At 36.3% G+C, this 17,678-nt stretch overlaps 1 protein-coding gene and 1 pseudogene across 1 annotated transcript; one reads left to right on the top strand and one right to left on the bottom strand.

The window, feature by feature from the left end:
• LOC107586210 (zinc finger matrin-type protein 4-like) overlaps positions 1 to 7,689 on the top strand; it is a 30,555-nt pseudogene extending 22,866 nt beyond the window's left edge.
• Positions 7,690 to 16,421: 8,732 nt separating this feature from the next.
• LOC107586209 (protein C8orf4 homolog) lies at positions 16,422 to 17,277 on the bottom strand. The gene has a single exon (XM_016273474.1). The coding sequence runs from the start codon at positions 17,108 to 17,110 to the stop codon at positions 16,832 to 16,834; it is 279 nt and encodes a 92-aa protein (XP_016128960.1). The 5' UTR covers positions 17,111 to 17,277; the 3' UTR covers positions 16,422 to 16,831.
• Positions 17,278 to 17,678: the final 401 nt, after the last annotated feature.

The raw sequence follows: 17,678 nt of genomic DNA, 5'->3' as shown, positions 1-17,678 counted from the left end.
GGCCTGGTTCAACAACCCCGGCATGGCCAGACAGCACTACGACGGCAAGAAGCACAAAAAAAATGCAGCCCAAGCTAACCTCCTCGCACAGCTGGGAAAAAGTCTGGAGGATGGAGATGAATTGAATGGTATGTTTTGAGAGGAACAGGCAAAACATAGATTTAAAGGGATAGTTCACCCAAACATTAATTAAAAGTGATTGTCATAATTTACTGATTCTTGCGTTGTTCAAAACACATACAGTGTTTGACTTTGTTCTGTGGAACACAATGGTTTTAAGGTTTAAAAATGATGCAATGAAAAGAAGTCATTATTTAAAAAACCCCGGCTTAGTGAACAGATTGTTTGAGTTGGATCTTATGAGTGAATCATTTGATTTGGTTCACCACTATAAATTATTCTTTCACTGGCTAGGACCTGATTGATCAGAATTTTCCGTAAAATTTTCAAAATGTCATTCTGCTCATCACACAAAGCTTCGTTTGACTTCAGAAGACTTGGAATATGGTTGTATGCACCACTTTTACAAAACTTTTGCATTCTTTTTTAAGCTTAAAGCTTTAATTGTATTTCACATACAAGGGTTTTGTGTTGGAACAATGAAAGTTGGAACAAACATGTGACCCTGGAGCACAAAACCAGTCATAAGTCGCACGGGTATATTTGTAGCAATAACCAACAATAGATAGTATGGGTCAAAATTATCAATTTTCTCTTTATGCCAAAAATCATTAGGATATTAAGTAAAGATCATGTTCCATGAAGATATTTAGTAAATTTCCTACCGTAAATATATCAAAAATTTATTATCATTAGTAATATGCATTGCTAAGAACTTCATTTGGACAACTTTAAAGGTGATTTTCTCAATATTTAGATTTTTTTGCATCCTCAGATTCCAGATTTTCAAACAGTTGTATCTCAGCCAAATATTTCAATAAAAAAAAAAAAAGACCCTTATGACTGGTTTTGTGATCCAGGTTCACATATTTGGTTTCATGCATAATCTGTTTATTGGAGCATGCACACTGGCATTTCAGGGCATTGAATATGAACAAATGTCATGAAAACAAGGCCAGGTTATATTTGACCAGAAATCAAATGAAACTATTTTAATATTACATTTATTTTGCATAAAGAAAATTACACCTTTTAGTTTTTTGTTTTTAATTAAGCATGTTTTTGTCATTCTCATTAGTCTCAATGACCATTCTAAGCTTAAAAGAGCTTAAAAGCTTGTATGTCACAAGGGTGTATTTTTACAAGGGTGACTTTTTTTGTGTTCTGCAGAAGAATGAAACTTTTACTGGTTTGGAACGACATGAGGGTGAGCAAATAATGACAGTGTTTCATTTTTGGGTGAACTGTCCCTTTAAAACAGTGCATTCAATTGTAACAATGTTTGTTTTCATCAGTTTGTGGTAATAAATAACCCCGTCGTAAATGCCATCGTTTAAGCACAGATATCATTTTAGCATTGACCATCCTCTGTTTTACAGGCCTCAGTAGAGGCATTTTAATGGTCTTAGAGTCTTTTCGCAAGCAGACATTTCATTAAAGTTTTGCATTATTCAGCAGCTAGCTAAAGAGCTTTCGTTCAAGGCTGTTATCAATAGGTAATTAATGGACCAACAAAGAGCCTCCCCGAGCGCAAGATCTTTGCTCACCAAACAAACCGACTGATGGAGGTTGCAGACAACAAAGACACCTTGTTGGTGAGGTTTGACGCATGGAGGGATGAGAAAGCACTTCGTGGGAGGTGTGTACCAGCTGCCGTTTGGACAAATGTTGGATTTAGATTCAGATTGAAAAGTGTCCTGTCCCTCACGTCACGCTTGTGACTCATAAATATGACTCATTGCTGCAGTTTTCATTAAGCCTTCACTTGCCAATAATAGTACAAGCACTCACTGGATGGAACACACTCTATTTTTGTGTTGTGCTTGTGAGATAATAATATTAGTCTTCTATGACAACGAACGTAGAATAGTATTTGACATGCTATTTCTGCTTATTAGCAATCGTCTGTGTTAACGCTGGTCTATCGTTAAATAAAAAAAAGTTAGTGGTGCTAACAGCGGCACTCCAAATCAATGTTCAGCAGTAATCAAATTCCATTTTATAGCATTTTCATCAGACTTCCCACCTAACAGGAAGTCAGCGGCTGATTTTCCAAGCTTCACACAAGCTTATAATTTACTGGTCTGTCCTAGTTAGAGGTGGAGAACAGATTTGGTGTAGGAAGACGGAGCTGTGGGAGGATACGACTTATCAGGGTGTTTCACGGCCCCTTCTGTTATGTGTTTTTAATCATTGAATGTGCACAATGCCAAAGAAAAGCTGCCGTGCTGTGGTTGCTAAGATGAAGCCAACGTAATCTACAGCTCTGATTGAATATAGATCCGTGGTAAATGTTATTGATGAGGCTTCTAGATGAGCCTCCATTCATTATCTGGCCTGATTGCCCGGATACTGGGATAACAAAGTATCTAGTTTAAACAGAGGTGGTGCTTGATTTGTGGCATATGTAAGGGTCATTTAACACCACCCATGTCCCCGTAGTAAATCACATCACGTGTTAGATGGTTGCACGAACAGACATGCTCTTTGAATATATGAGTCATATGTGGACATAAGCTTATGTTTGTGTGTGAAGGAGGCATATATATTTGATTTCAATGCAGGGAGGACTGCATTTCAGGGCGTTATATATGAGTGAATGACACAAAAACTAGTCCAAGTCATAATTTACTCCAAAAATCAAAAGAAAGCATTTTATATTTGATTATTACTTTAATATTATATTTTGCATAAAGAAAAGCATAAAGAAAGTTACACCTATTTGTAGGACTATTAGCATTTGTTTTCTGTTTTCTTTTTGGTAATTCTCATTAGCATGTACACATTTTAAGGATCATTTTAGACAAAAAAAAAATAGTACAATTTATATTAATATAATAAAAAATGTCCAATTGATTAGCATTTTTTTATAATTTCTTTGTACATATTTTAAGGATAATTTTACATAAAAATTTGGTAATACTTTACAATAAGGTTCATTAGTTAACATGAACTAAGCATGCACAATACTTATAGCGCATTTATTAATCTTAGTGCATGTTAATTTCAGCATTTACTAATGCATTATTAAAATCAAAAGTTGTGCTTGCTAACATTAGTTAATGCACTGTGAATTAACATGAACTAACAATGAACAACTGTATTTTCATTAACTAACATTAACAAAGATTAATAAATGGTGTAATAAATTTATTGTTCATTGTTTGTTCACATTAGTTAATACATCAACTAACATTAACTAATGGAACCTTATTGTAAAGTGTTGCCAAACAATTTAATAAAATGTACACAAATTTAAATATAATAACATTTAAGATTTTAATATAGTATTTTTTTTTGTAATTCTCTTTAGTCTCAGTGGTGATTCTAATTACTGCAATATATTAAGATAAATATATGCAATTTATTCACAGTGTATATATACTGTATCTGTAAGGCAGCACAGCAAATACTGAAGTACTAAATACTGATATACTACATATATCTTGCAGTCATATGTATTAATTAAATATAAATATAAAAAATTATCAGACAGCTAAATGTAACTTTTTTTTTTGCCTTAAATGGTCCTTAAAGTAGCCCTTTATTTTTCTTTACACAAAATCCAATAAAAAAAATTCTTCTTTTGATTTTAGAATGAAAAAATGGCCTAGACATGTTCACCATTATGTTATTTATTTATTTTTTTGCTTGAGAAAGAATAGCAATATGCTGTGCTCAGGCTATATGCTCGTTTATCCATGTAATTCATGTACAGTGAAGAGATGGTCAAATGCTTAGGGTTCTAGCTGTCTGTAGGTGTTTGTCTAAATAGGGCATTATATTTACACTTATAAGATTTTGAGGGCAGTTGCTGTTGGAAACAACATAGTTAGTTCTAGTCTAATAGATGTGTTTATATTTATATGTGCTCTTAGGCCTGAAGCGGAGTCACACATGTGAGGTCTGCAGTGTTACGCTCAACTCTGTGGCACAATACCACGCACATCTGCAGGGCTCCAAACACCAGAACAAGTGAGTATCAGCCACTGCATTTCATTTGGAGACAAAAAAAAGACCAGAATCAAAGGTAAACCAGCAGCGAGTCACATAATGATAATGTGGTAGAAAGTACATTTCTACACAAAACGGTAATTTTAATAAAGCATAATAAGAGTCATTGAATCATTCACCAACCAAGTCAATCAGAAATGTAACCACTCATAATACTCAATAAGACACTTGCTGGTAGCCACATACTGGTGTAGCAATTCAGAAAGGTCCACTGAACGAAACTGTGCAAAAGCAGCACTCATAACAGCAGGCACGAGGTGTTAACTTGCATCGTGTTCATGTGAGTGAAGTTAATGGAGGTATATGCGATCAATATCTGCTCTGAATCAATATTCTGCCTGACTGGACCATGTCCTCACGGTACCGTATACACCACAGTTTCCATGCGGAGGCTGCAGCGGGGGAGCAGGCAAGGTCATAGCATAGTGTGTTGGGCTGCATGGAATGTTAATTAGGCAGGGATGAAGGAGAAGGAACGTGAGAAGCATGATGGGAACCGCCAGGCGTGTCCAAGCTGTCACAGAGTTGCATGCAGTGGATTATTCCACCCTCTCATCATGAGATCTGTTCATAAGCATGCACAAGAAGAGGCTGCAATGAGCACACACAAGGACGACCCTCAACGCAGGGGACCCTGAGGCTGAGACATTACCGGAGCTGATGTTTTAAAGGAATAGTTCACCCAAAAATGGCTGAAAATGTACTCACCCTCAACTTAAGTCATCCCAGATGTAGATTGCAGATGTTTGTTTCTCCATCAAAACAGATTTGGAGAAATTTTGCATTACATCACTTGCTTACTAATGGATCCTCTCCAGTGAATGGGTGCCGTCAGAATGAGAGTCCAAACAGCTGATAAAAACATCACAGTAACCCACAAGCAATCCACACAACTTCATTCCATCTTTGAAGTGAAAAGCTGCATGTTAATAAGAAGCAAATCCATCATTAAGGCGTTAATCATTCACTTTAAACCATCGCTTCTGGCTAAAATATGAGTCCATAATCTTTAATAATGCTTCCTCCAGTAAAAGTCCATCCCCTGTTGTCCTCTCACATAAAAATCCACTGACATACTTGTTGTTTTTGCTTGTAAACGGTGCTTGATCTGTGTATATTTCTCTCCCGATTCAGACAAAATGACTTTTTCCACTGGAGGAAGCAACATTATAGAGGACTCATATTTTAGCTTGTCTTTGTTTTTTTATAAACACAATTTTTTTCCTCACAAGATGGACTTCACAATTGATGGACTGGAGTCGTGTGGATTATTGTGATGTTTTTATCAGCCTTTTGCACTCTCATTCTGACGGCACCCATTCACTGCAGAGGATCCACTGGTGATATCCACACATGGATGTTTCTTCCACCTATACCTTGAATGTCAAACAGAAAAAACTATACCTAATTCAGTCTGTCAGCTGATCCCAGTTCAAAAAATGGTTTACTCGTTTTCATTTTGTGTCTCATTCAGACTCAGGATCATTGAGAAGGTCCAAACAATGATCCTTCACAGAACGCTTGGGTTCACTTATACGATTTCTTCACAAACAAAACACCTCTAATGTCAACTGTTACAATATTTTATTTACAAATAAAGGGTTGCACTGTGTATTAAGTTATCATCGATGTTACATTTATTAAGCATTCCATTTGAGTAGGGCTGGGAAAGTGAGCACTTAGAAAGCTTTCAAGCACTCAGGGCATGAAATGAGAACTTGACATACGTTCAGTAAGTCTGTTTAGTCATGGGTACTTAGACACTCCCTTTGAACTCCTCACCTCCACCAACGTTTCCAAGCAGAGCAGGGGATTTGGTCGTCAGCCACCTACTGTGCATTTCATGCTTTTTGTGTTGTTCCAGTTTGAGTCCCCACTTCATTAACCTCAAAAACACATTGAAACCAGTCATTTGACAGAGTGCAAAGAGTTACAAGTCTGTCTGGATGCCGGTGTCCGAATCTTTTGGATTCGGCTCAATTGAGCGTTTGCTGCCAGTTTGTGACAAACACCGGAATTGGAAAATCAATGACGGATCAATAAAAGAGCAACGAGTGTCACTGCTGGAGTTCTGTTCGGGTCACTCATCACACACACTTCCAATCAGTGTTAATGAAATTACTTATGAAAAGGATCATTGATGAAGTGTTTTTGGATTTGCTTAAACTACAAAGCACATAAAACTCACTGTTGAAAAAAAACAACAACATAGCAAGATGAAAAGCAATGAACAGTTTGTTCAATGTGAGTCATATGAAAATGAAAAACAAATAATAAAGCAAGCATGAAGTGCCACTGCTAAACATAACCGGAAGTGGGGCATAAGCAGATAATACGACAAAAAAACCTGCTACGTACAAAAAATGTAGTGGGTTAATTCTCTCAAACAAACACATCCTACGCAGATTAATCAGATATATACACAACATAAAGGTTGTGTAGTATAACTTATATCTTCACAAAATGCCACAAATGCACAATAACTTGAACTAACTTACATGCTAGTCCGAATGTCACATTGTGAATGTGGTCCTCCTTAACAATGCACTAAAACACATAAACTGAATAATTAAAGTGTAAGGTTTCACAATAATATATTACTATTTTAGCACTTTCTTGCACACTGAAATGGTATTTTTGTTTTGTTTGCTTTCCCTCACAGCTTGAAGAACAAATGAACTTAAATGATGGAGCTCCTCTATTTCATCTCTACTCCTGAAACTATTTGAGGATCAGTCTGTGGAAGTCATGACAGTGATGTCAGTTCATATTCTCTTGATTCATTGTGTTGTGACAGTGATATGGACACTACCAGTGCAGACAGAGACCTGGACTGTGATAATGGATTATGGACCAGTGCATTTAGCTAAATTTGTAGATAAAAGAAAAGAAAAAATTACATCCCTGAACACTTTAATGTATATATTTAAGGCATGTCAACTGGACACACTCATGGCTTTCTTATTTTAATGTGGTGTGATTCAAATATTTTGATTGTTATTGTATTCATATTTTAATTTAAATGTATTTGAATTTGTGTGTGTAAGATCTGAACATTTTGTATTAGAGTGAAAATGTCATTCAAATGTTGTTTTTCTCTGTAGTCCACTAAATATGTATGCATTTCCTTGTTTTTTTTAATTTTGTACATACAGTACAGTCTGAGGGAACTGCTCTCGAATGATATTGAAATGAGACTTTGTCAACATTTTGAAGCTGAATTTAATCGGCATACTAACAAAAGCAATTTCATAACTTCAACAAGACTTTCTAGTGACGTGTCATTCTAAATGTTCAGCAAACACTTTTTCTACATTAGCTGCTGTATGAATAGACAGAAAATGAACTATCTCTTGCAATGACTGTAGAAGCAAGAAACCCAAGTGTTAACTATAAGGAAGCATTACTGAGATGAAAAATTTATATTCTGCTATCATGGTGTACTTTGCTGAAATTGGGGTCATTTGAGTGCTTTTCACAAAGGACTGAACACTGATTTCCGTTTGTGCACACAAGCTTTGTGTTTCCATTTTAAAAAGCCCAAATAATCTAATTATCCCCAAAATTATGACTTTTTAAAATGAAGCTAAGATGCTAGCATTATTTATAATTAAAATTGAATCCCTTATAAATGACATAAAAACAATTCTGACACAAATACGATTAGTAGTTCTGTTTTCTTTATGTTATAGTAGCATGCAGCTTCAAACACTATCAATATGAATGCCTGACTTACTGTGTCACAATACTAACTCACACTTATTTAGCAAGTGCCACTGTTGTTTTAGTACTGGAATGAGAAGCAAACAACAGAACACAAAGCTATCCCCATAAATCACATCTCAGTGTCTCCCAAAGGCCTTTTTCTTAGTGTTTTTCATTCTGCTGAAATGATGTGCATTGCAAGAGGACCCACGGGGCTTTAAAGATAAAAGGAACAATGTAAGACAGCCTTTAGAAATGAAATGGATTGCAAGTGATTCCCAACAGACAGTGAGTGGCTGGATCTCTGAAGGGCCCGGAGGAGTTTCTCTTGATGACTGTTCCCTGATGTACTGAAAATGTTTCTCGAAATCTCCATTTTAGCAGGTTTCACCATGCTTTGAGAAAGTCATACAGTTACTGAAATCTTAAAACATGGAATTAAGGTGGCGCAATATTAAAATGCAGCTTTAGTTAACAAAATAAGCCAGTTTAAACACGGCGGTTTGGTTAAGTTGTTCTGTAGCAAAGATATAAAGCGCAACTGCAGCTGTGAGTCCGTATTTCTGTGGGTTCAGCTCATTATGCATCTCTGCAATATCATGATTGATTATTTAAATGAATGCAAATAGCACAGCAAGGGCCATTGATAATGTATTCAGCACATTTGCCTTTAAATAATAGCATATAGAGAGGGTTTTGGACGACAAAATGTCATGTGCCAGAAGCCAACATTGTTCTGTCATATGAATTAGAAATTGAATTTGTGGAGCACATTTTCTGAAAGTATCTGTAATCTCAATTAAACTGCTCACTCAGTATCAGTGTGTGATGGATTTCCTCATACCGACAGTAAGACCAGCATCATCAAGCACAATACACCACATTTTCATTATATCTACCAGATAAAACCAAAGGATGCATGTTGTATGATGTTCTGCTGCCTTTGCAAGTCTGTCTGGCTTGTTATTTCTTGAGATGAACTAGCTGCCTCCTTCAATTTGACCATTGCAAATTGCACTGGTAAAAACAAGCCACTAAATAGGCCGTGATAGTCATCCAGTGTCATTCGTTATAGAGCTTCGAGGGCACGCTTGTAAACTTGTTTGTTTTTACTCATTACCGGAGTTCTTTGAGGGTAAAATTCTTCCATATGTCGGGGTTTGAGGGCTGTGGTATTCACTGGCTCCGAGTCGATTCAAAAGCTCAACTAAACTCATGGAGGACTGAAACCATTTGCTCATTACGACTGATGGACAAGCGGACGGTTAAATAAAATACTTTTCCACATAGTTAAAGGGATAGTTCACCCCAAAATTAATTTCCCTTAAGTCGTTCCAAATGTGTATCCCCTTCTTTCTTCTGTGGAATATAAAAGAAACTATTCTGAGAAATGTCTTGATGGTTTTTCATCCATACAATGGAAGGCAATGGTCAAAAACAACAACATTCATGATTACCAACATTCTTCAAAATGTCTTCTTTTGTGTTCCACACGCACACACACACACACACACAAAGTTATACAGTTTTGGAAGGATGTGATGATGAGTAAATGATGACAGAATTTAAAATTTTTGCGAACTATCCTTTTGAAGTCAGTGATATTTGAAAGAATTACAATTCAATGGCCGGACAGACGGTTCTCAATGAAAAAAAGTGGTTTTGGTTCATTAAAAAAAAAACCTACACTGAAAATACAAAAGGTGCAAATCCTTTACTGTCCATAAGGTGGAGTCATGTGCATAAATTTGTACAGAATGCACAAAATGATCTTGATATAGAGCCAACTCTGCTGAATGAACCAGCCAGATCTATTTTTCTTGACTGTACTAATCACCATTGACTGTACTAAACGAATCATTTACAAACTAACATGAGTCTAATATCAAACCAGATATACTGTATGCTTCAAGACGACTGAACATGGTTCAACCTCAGCAGCATTTTGAAAAGTATACATTATATCAGACTATAAGAAAATACTGGAAGGCCACTGGAAAGCTATTTTTACAGACAACATAAAACCTAGAGGTTTTCTGACTTTAAAACACTAGTTTCCCTCCGTTTTGTCAACAGGACCAATTTTATATTGTCTCTATAATATTTATTGTGATTTTGACCTTTTTAAAATGTGGTGCCCCACTTCAACATGTGCATCGCTTTACATTTTCAAAAAATATTGAAAATGTCTATTATATTATTTGTCTATTATAATAGATCAAAAACATGTTTGTATACAGAAGAAGATACAAATGGCACAGAATAACCTCAAGAAGACAGCATTCCAGCTACCAGTTAAATGAGCTTGCAGGAAATATCTTGAGACTGAACTATAAACAGCAGAATGCACAACACAGATTTCACGGTTTATCACGGCATGCTGTGACCTATAGAGATCCTCGCTGACAGTATACATGAGGGAGGGACACTTTTACCACAAGATGCCAGGTTTAAGAAGCTTGAAATCTACTTCAGTTTAAAAAGCACTGCAAATGAATATAGTATGATCAAAATAAAGAATACCAGGTGTATGGGCCTATTGAGTGGACTTTACACCTGGTATTCTTTATTTTGATCATACTATATTCATCCATCCAATGTATCCAATGGTGGTGTGCAAAGTAATTTAATTTCTATTAAACTCTAATCTGACTATTTTATTATGACATCGAAATGCAAATTGAAATGCAAATTGGTTGTTTGTCCATTTCTAATGTATTATTCTTTTCTTTATTCCCTTTCTAAGTGTATGGACACACTCCACACTACGGGCTCATCTGGCTACAGAAGCGCCCCGATCTTCTTGCAACATTTACCCAGTACCCAGACCAAGACAAGCATCCCCCAAATGGAGACAGGAACTAACAATTGGGATTTGCATTGATTAAGGCCTAAACGTGGAGAGTTTACACTATTTGGGGACAGGTGTTAATTTGCATGAAAGACACCGGGGAATGGCACACCCTCTACAGTAAGCAACATATCTCTGAACTCTTGGATCTGTATTACCTTTTAGTCTACTTCTTGTAAGATTGAGACCATTGTACCAGTCGCACAGAGACTATTCAAATGATACCAAATATGATTGTGAATATCACTTGTGAAGTGAAATGTGAAAGATCTTCTCTCAGTGAGATGTGGAAGCAGATGTCTCTATGTTAATACACTGTGTTTGTATTGTCTGTGTCTCAGAAGATCAACGTGTCGGAGGTTCTTCAAGTCTTACACAGGCAATACCATTCCAAGAAGCTCACTAAACCGTTATCAAGAATGAACCGAATATATAGTTTCTGCCGTTTTGTTCCATAAAAGTCATTTAGACAGGACCAAGAGAATAATATTCCTAGAAAGTCTATCTTTGGGGCATTTTTCCATCTTACTGTACGTACTAACAGATGTTCACATGCACCGTGGGCTGACATTCGATTTCCGAGGAAGAATTTAGCCCTGAGAGGTATTCAGGACAGCCAGAGATCCCATCTGAATTATTCATCTTCACACAGTACACACTCTTGTCAGTTGTAAGTTCATTACGTAATATGATTATGTCAGTCTAATGAAAATGCAATTAACCATGAAATACAGTTACTTTAAATGAATGTGATTGTTCAGAGAGCTGCGGGGGTGTTTGTATCCTTGTGTTTATTCTTGATTCACTGGAAGGGTCACGGTGACTCACACTGACACACAGTGCTGCCCACAGATTGATAAAAAGATGAAGTATGACAACTCTAGTTGAACTGTAAGTTCCCCTTTCTCATCAATCCACAACTGGTTTAATCTGGAATCTGTGAGAATCTGTAGAATTAATGCAACAAGAAGAAAAATACCCAGCAAAACAACAATATAATAATAATAATATGAATAAATGTAACTTGTTAAATATATGTAATTTAATTAATCATTATTATTAAATATATACATATACTACATGTATAAATTTAAATACAATTATCAGTAGCACAGCAAGCACTGTGCCGTTTTCTACGTTGTTTGTGCTTTGATTTGAACGAAAACAATGTATCCGTGTGGTGCGGCTGATACAGAACAACATACGCTGTTTGCGTTAAGTGGATACTCTCCAAAATGTCGCATTGGGTGACGCAGAGGAGACAAATTGTTGAATAAAGTCGGTTTTTTTCTTCTTTTGCGCACAAAAAGTATTCTTGTAACTTCGTAATATTACGGTTGAGCCCCTGATATCACATGGATTATTTTACCGATCTCCTTGCTACGTTTCTGGACGTTGATCGTGGTAGTACCCTTGCTGTCTATGGGAGGGTCAGAGAGCTGTCAGAATGCATCAAAAATATCTTAATTTGTGTTCTGAAGATGAACGGAGGTTTTACGGGTTTGGAACGACATGAGGGTGAGTAATTAATGACAGAATTTTTATTTTTGCGTGAACTATCCCTTTAAGAACTGCAAGGCATTGCTGTCTGTCGCACCTCCGCTGGTGCCACCTTGCTGCCACCTGACTGGTGTTTTTGAGAATACCTGAAAAGTCTACTTTCAGCTTACTTCGCTTCAAAACACTTTAATGTGGTTGGGTCTGTAAAAACAAAACGTAATTTGAGAGTATTTTGAGTCAGATTAAATGAGGGTAGACAGTTGGATTAGATGACAATAAATAAACAGCCATTTTAGTAATAATACCTCTAGAGACAAAGAAAATCTGCACTTTTAACGTCATTATAGAGACAGTCCAGTGGTAAACAATAGTTTTGGTACTTAAACATATTTTTGGTTAAATTGTTTTGCTTTTGTGTCATAAAATAAAGCATGTGAGAAGGGCCACACTATCACTACCAACAGTCTTCTTGAAACTGGATTAAAACTTATCATACGTTATTTAATACTTTGCTAAAACAATGTCATATTTCTGATCCATATTGACATCTACATTTAAAAGCACGTGAAAACTGGATTAAACTAGAAGTATCTGACTGTTGCTTATGGATAACACCATCAACATCAGAAAACACTCATCTCAGAGAAAAAACACGATTAGTTCTGTGACATCTGCTGGGACTCTGCTCATTTAATGTGAATGATTGGCTGAAAAGATTTCTAGCATCAAATAGTTTACTCACCATAAAACAATACTAGCTCTCAGGGCCTACAAGACTATTGTTCGATGTTTAAACTGGATTTAAGCCATATCGGCAGTGGTTCAGAACCATACTTTTTCTAAAACATATTTCTGATGCCTACAGTGCATGAATGAATATGAAGTCTTTTGAACAGTGTATAGGCACATGATATTTTAATGGTGGGGAAAAGAGGTGTTATTATATTTAAGTGCAAATATCCAACATGTCTTATTGACTAATTTACACGCTTCATGAAAAACATGTATTAAAAGAAAGTGTAAAGTGAAACGACTTCCTGCCTGGAACATATTTACACTAAAGGTTGTTTTATATAGGCCAATACCTTGACTGCACTTTATTCATTATTAAAGAACCAATATGTCTGAGAATCGGAAGTCCCCACCACAGCTAAAGATATCGTTTCAGAACGATCCGATGAATGAAAAAAACATTGACAGCCAATCAGAATCCAAGCTTTTAAAGGGGCAGAGGACAAAGCTGAACAGAAACGTTATCGTCCATTGGTGTGGACGCTATTTAGTTTGTTCTTGGTGTGAACTGGCCTTAAGATATACAGTACACTTGAAGTCAGGGAGATCATTTCATTTAAGTTTCTCGTTATTTAATTAAAATGATGACATCACATATATGACCCTAAAATTGCATGTAAAGGCAAGGCCACATTAGCGATATTTCAGCGGCAAGTCACTATTCATTTAGATTGAAATACTTCAACCAGGGGCGTTGCTAGGGTCTGAAGATACAGTGGGTACGGAAAGTATTCAGACCCCCTTAAATTTTTCACTCTTTGTTATATTGCAGCCATTTGCTAAAATCATTTAAGGATGGGTTAAAACAACCCAGCATTTTTAGTGTGTATTAATACTTTGATAATTGTACAACAGTGATGACAGCAGAGACAGCAGTATGTAACAAGTTCACAGTCTTTAGTCTAGCAGAATCATTGTAATTTAGGAATCAGATTGTGGGTGATTCAATCAAGATCACGATCTGGTGATATAAACAGAAAACGAGGGCTTCAAAGCTGCGTTTAGTGGAATGAAAATGTAAGGTGACACTAACTTTATTTTTGCAAATAGCACTGGTGCTACAGAGTTTGAAAGATTTGTAGCACATGCAGGCTACACAATTGTATCACAAGAATAAAACATGTTACCATCTTGAAAAACAACCACCAGTATTGCAGTTCAGGACATTAATGTTCTATTATTACTATATAAAAACATTAAACAAACTAAGAAATATCACTATTGTAATAACAGTTTCACTATAATATACAAAACAGAGTATTAAAGGATAACTGTAATAATTATTACATCATTGTATTTTAGAGAAAAAGTTTATTTTACAGAAAACTGCAGGGTGACCTGTTAACATGCAGGGAGCCATAACAATCAATCGTTAGAAATGTCTAAGATTTTATTATACAATATTAAATTATTATGATTTAAAAAAAAATCTGTGACAGTACTCTCTTAATTTTTGTCAGGAAATCATATGCATCCACAGAAAGAAAAAAAACTGCTGTAGGGGGAGACCGGGGATGGCTGTAACACGGGTCAGACGCAATTTCTCAAATAAGGAACAAGTTACAAATCTAATTCTAAAGCTAATTCACTTTTTTATGGCTACAAGACACTGGGTTAGTTGTAACAGCAATGAAACATGTTATAACCTACCCCAAGCTATTTTTTTTAATTAATGTGTTTACTTTGATTTTCAGTATGCCTAGGTCTTGGAAAAGAAAGACAAACTGAGGGGCATCTCTCAAAGTTCAAGTGTTCAAGTTCAATTGTATTATGGCCAATTACTATGACTGACATTAACAAACATTATTAAACACACACACACACACACACACAGTGTTCAGTTGTTGGAGCTGGTGCACATTTGCGCAAAAGCTTCCAAAATCCTTCTTTTTTTTTTTTTCCTCATAATCCTTATTGCATAATGTTACATCTTACCCCAGGGTATGTTACAACTAACCCGGACTATATGAGGTGAATTGTAACATTTCACTCCTTGTGTTTGAAACTAAACCATGCATTTTCTGTGTTATGCTGCAAAGATAACAGCTACGCCATTTAATAGCAGGCACTTGTGACTAGTTTGAATCACAATTTGAACACACTGATTTACAAGAACTCCAAGATACAGACAGAAATGTCAAAAATGTTACAACCCCAGTCTCCCCTACTTCTCTACACCGGAGAAAAACGTATGGATATGGATGTTTACTTCCAATTTCTTTTGGAGAAAAGTGTTAGCTTTCCTATTTTTATCCAACTAAGGAGTTGTGTGAACAGTAGTGAATACACACATATTGTAATGTCTGTTTCGTTCATACTGGTATCCGGAGGGCGTCCTCACTGAAGTAATAGAACTCATGACGCTCCAGGAAATCCCTTATATTGACAAAGTTTTATAAATCCCTAATATATCCAGCTATTGCTGTGACTGAATTAAATACATTTAGAGACGTTTTACATGATGAAACATATACAATAAACATACGTTTGCGACATTATATGGTTTATCTGTGTTCTTCAAGCCACCTCGGGCGTTTTTTAAAAATAAAAATAAAGTATATTTATAATGCATGTTAATTGCTTTCTATCACCGTATTGAATACTATAATAGTATGATTTCTGCCTCATTCTCTGATATGAAACCATGTCAGAAAGTTATTTCAAACGCTCGACTGATGTTAAGTGAATTTGGACAAAAAAAAAAACATGTCATTAAATGTTCTCTTTGTTTGACAACAGATTTGTAAACAGGCTCACACAGCGCAAAATTGAATCGCATGCGTGCTATACTAAATTTATTGATCGCACAGACCGATTTTTTCGTCTATGTCGCATTGTAAGCGGTAGCCTAATCTATACAGCCAGCAGCGCAGACTGTTTTTCTTCATGGATTTCTAACACTTGAGAAACAAATTAAATGTTTCTAAACATTTTATTTGGGAAGTAAAACATGTTCCATCTTCAAGATCAGGGGCTTAAGCCCCCCAAAGCAAATAGCATAATTAGTATTTTGTATATATTTCCTTTAGGTTTATATTTTCCCCCCTCACATAATTTTCTTTATTTTAAGTTGGTACATTAACAACACCATAAAAGCACATGCACAAGCATTTAAAGCATGTGCCTACAGTGTATACAAAATATGGCTGTTTTGTCAACTCTGAATTTAACAGATGGAGCTGAAATCTATTTTGAAACCACCCTGCAGACATTCATTCACTAAATGCTAGCTTCAGCAATGTTTATTACATTAATATTTCACACGTTTGTTGTTTGACAGTGTTAACTCATTGAGTGACTGGCAAGGGAAACACATTTTAAGAAAAAGGAATAATCATGACAATACATTTATTACTATTGTTTTTTTTTTAAAGCCCTAAATGCTAGCTTCAGCAATGTTTATTACATTAATATTTCACGTTTGTTGTTTGACAGTGTTAACTCATTGAGTGACTGGCAAGGGAAACACATTTTAAGAAAAAGGAATAATCATGACAATACATTTATTACTATTGTTTTTTTTTTAAAGCAGACTGTAACATGGCAATTCAGTCAATAAATACCGAACCTCTTCATAAGCAAATTTCACCCGTGGCATCAGTATATATTTCAAGTGTTCTCCATGGTGTTAAGAAGCATCAATGCTCAGGTGTCTTCAAGCTCAACTTTTCTAGCGCTGGATCAGTTCAGTCTCCTCTCTCTGTATTTTCAGAGCACACCAACATGACTCTGGAAGGAAACCATCACAAGTTCAGCACAAAGCCTTGAGGAACACCAGCCTCCAGCATAAGTGATCACGGTTTCTTTCTCTGTGCACACCTCTGCACAGCTTCCCAACGAAAACTTCCTTCAACGAAACTTCAGCGACTGGCGCGTCAGTCCGGTAATGAGCATAAATGTGTCCTTGTCCTGCTGAAGAGCCATGAGCGCTCTGGAAATGCCCTCAGGATCCTGGTGCAGCGCGAGGATGCTCCTGGCTCTCTCCGCCGCCTTCAGGTCTCCGGCTTTCTCGAAGAGTTTCACCAGGGCGTCCTGGTTGACGTTCTCGAAGATGTTCGGCGAGGCTTTCTTGCGGTGCGCCGTGCCGAATTTGACGCGACGAGAGTCTGAAGACGCGTATGAAGACATGGCGGTAGAAATAGACCGTTTTCGAGACGTCCTGTGTTTGATAGCAGCGGCTGTGCTCTCAGTGACTACAGCATTGGAGAGAACAGCCGGTTTTATAGGGGACTGACCGAGAATTCCCTTTTGAGATTATGTCATACGGACGGCTAGTGAACGCCCATTCGCCCAACTTTATCCGCTGCGCTCAGGACGCGCTGAGGGAGACTGTTCTGACGCAAAGATGAACTTACCGAAGAATTCATTAATAAAGCTCACTATAAGCGACCTCTTTTGAGTTCAGCTTTGTCTAACAGACTTTTTACAAGAAATTGCCTTATGACAGTACTCTAACGCTCCACGATAGATGCCAATACATTTCCGCACAGGGAAGTTTTATAGAGTGGCATCAATTACATTATGCAGTTATTTATTTGCAAGTGTATATATATATATATATAATATTTAATAATAACAATAATATATTTCTTATAAATTGTACCTCTATTGATTATTAATCAAATTTAAAAAAAGTTATATTGAGAAAAATATGAAACTATGTACCTCAGAGGATTAAGAGTTTTTGACATTTTCT

The sequence above is a fragment of the Sinocyclocheilus grahami genome, unplaced genomic scaffold (assembly GCF_001515645.1).
Source record: "Sinocyclocheilus grahami isolate Dianchi unplaced genomic scaffold, SAMN03320097.WGS_v1.1 scaffold78.1, whole genome shotgun sequence".
In the NCBI taxonomy this organism is placed as follows: domain Eukaryota; kingdom Metazoa; phylum Chordata; class Actinopteri; order Cypriniformes; family Cyprinidae; genus Sinocyclocheilus; species Sinocyclocheilus grahami.
This window is presented reverse-complemented; position numbering and strand designations above follow the sequence as displayed.

Bases quoted from the DNA above. Each gene is read 5' to 3' on its own strand.
- LOC107586209 (XM_016273474.1), bottom strand. From the start codon at position 17,110: ATGTCTTCATACGCGTCTTCAGACTCTCGTCGCGTCAAATTCGGCACG.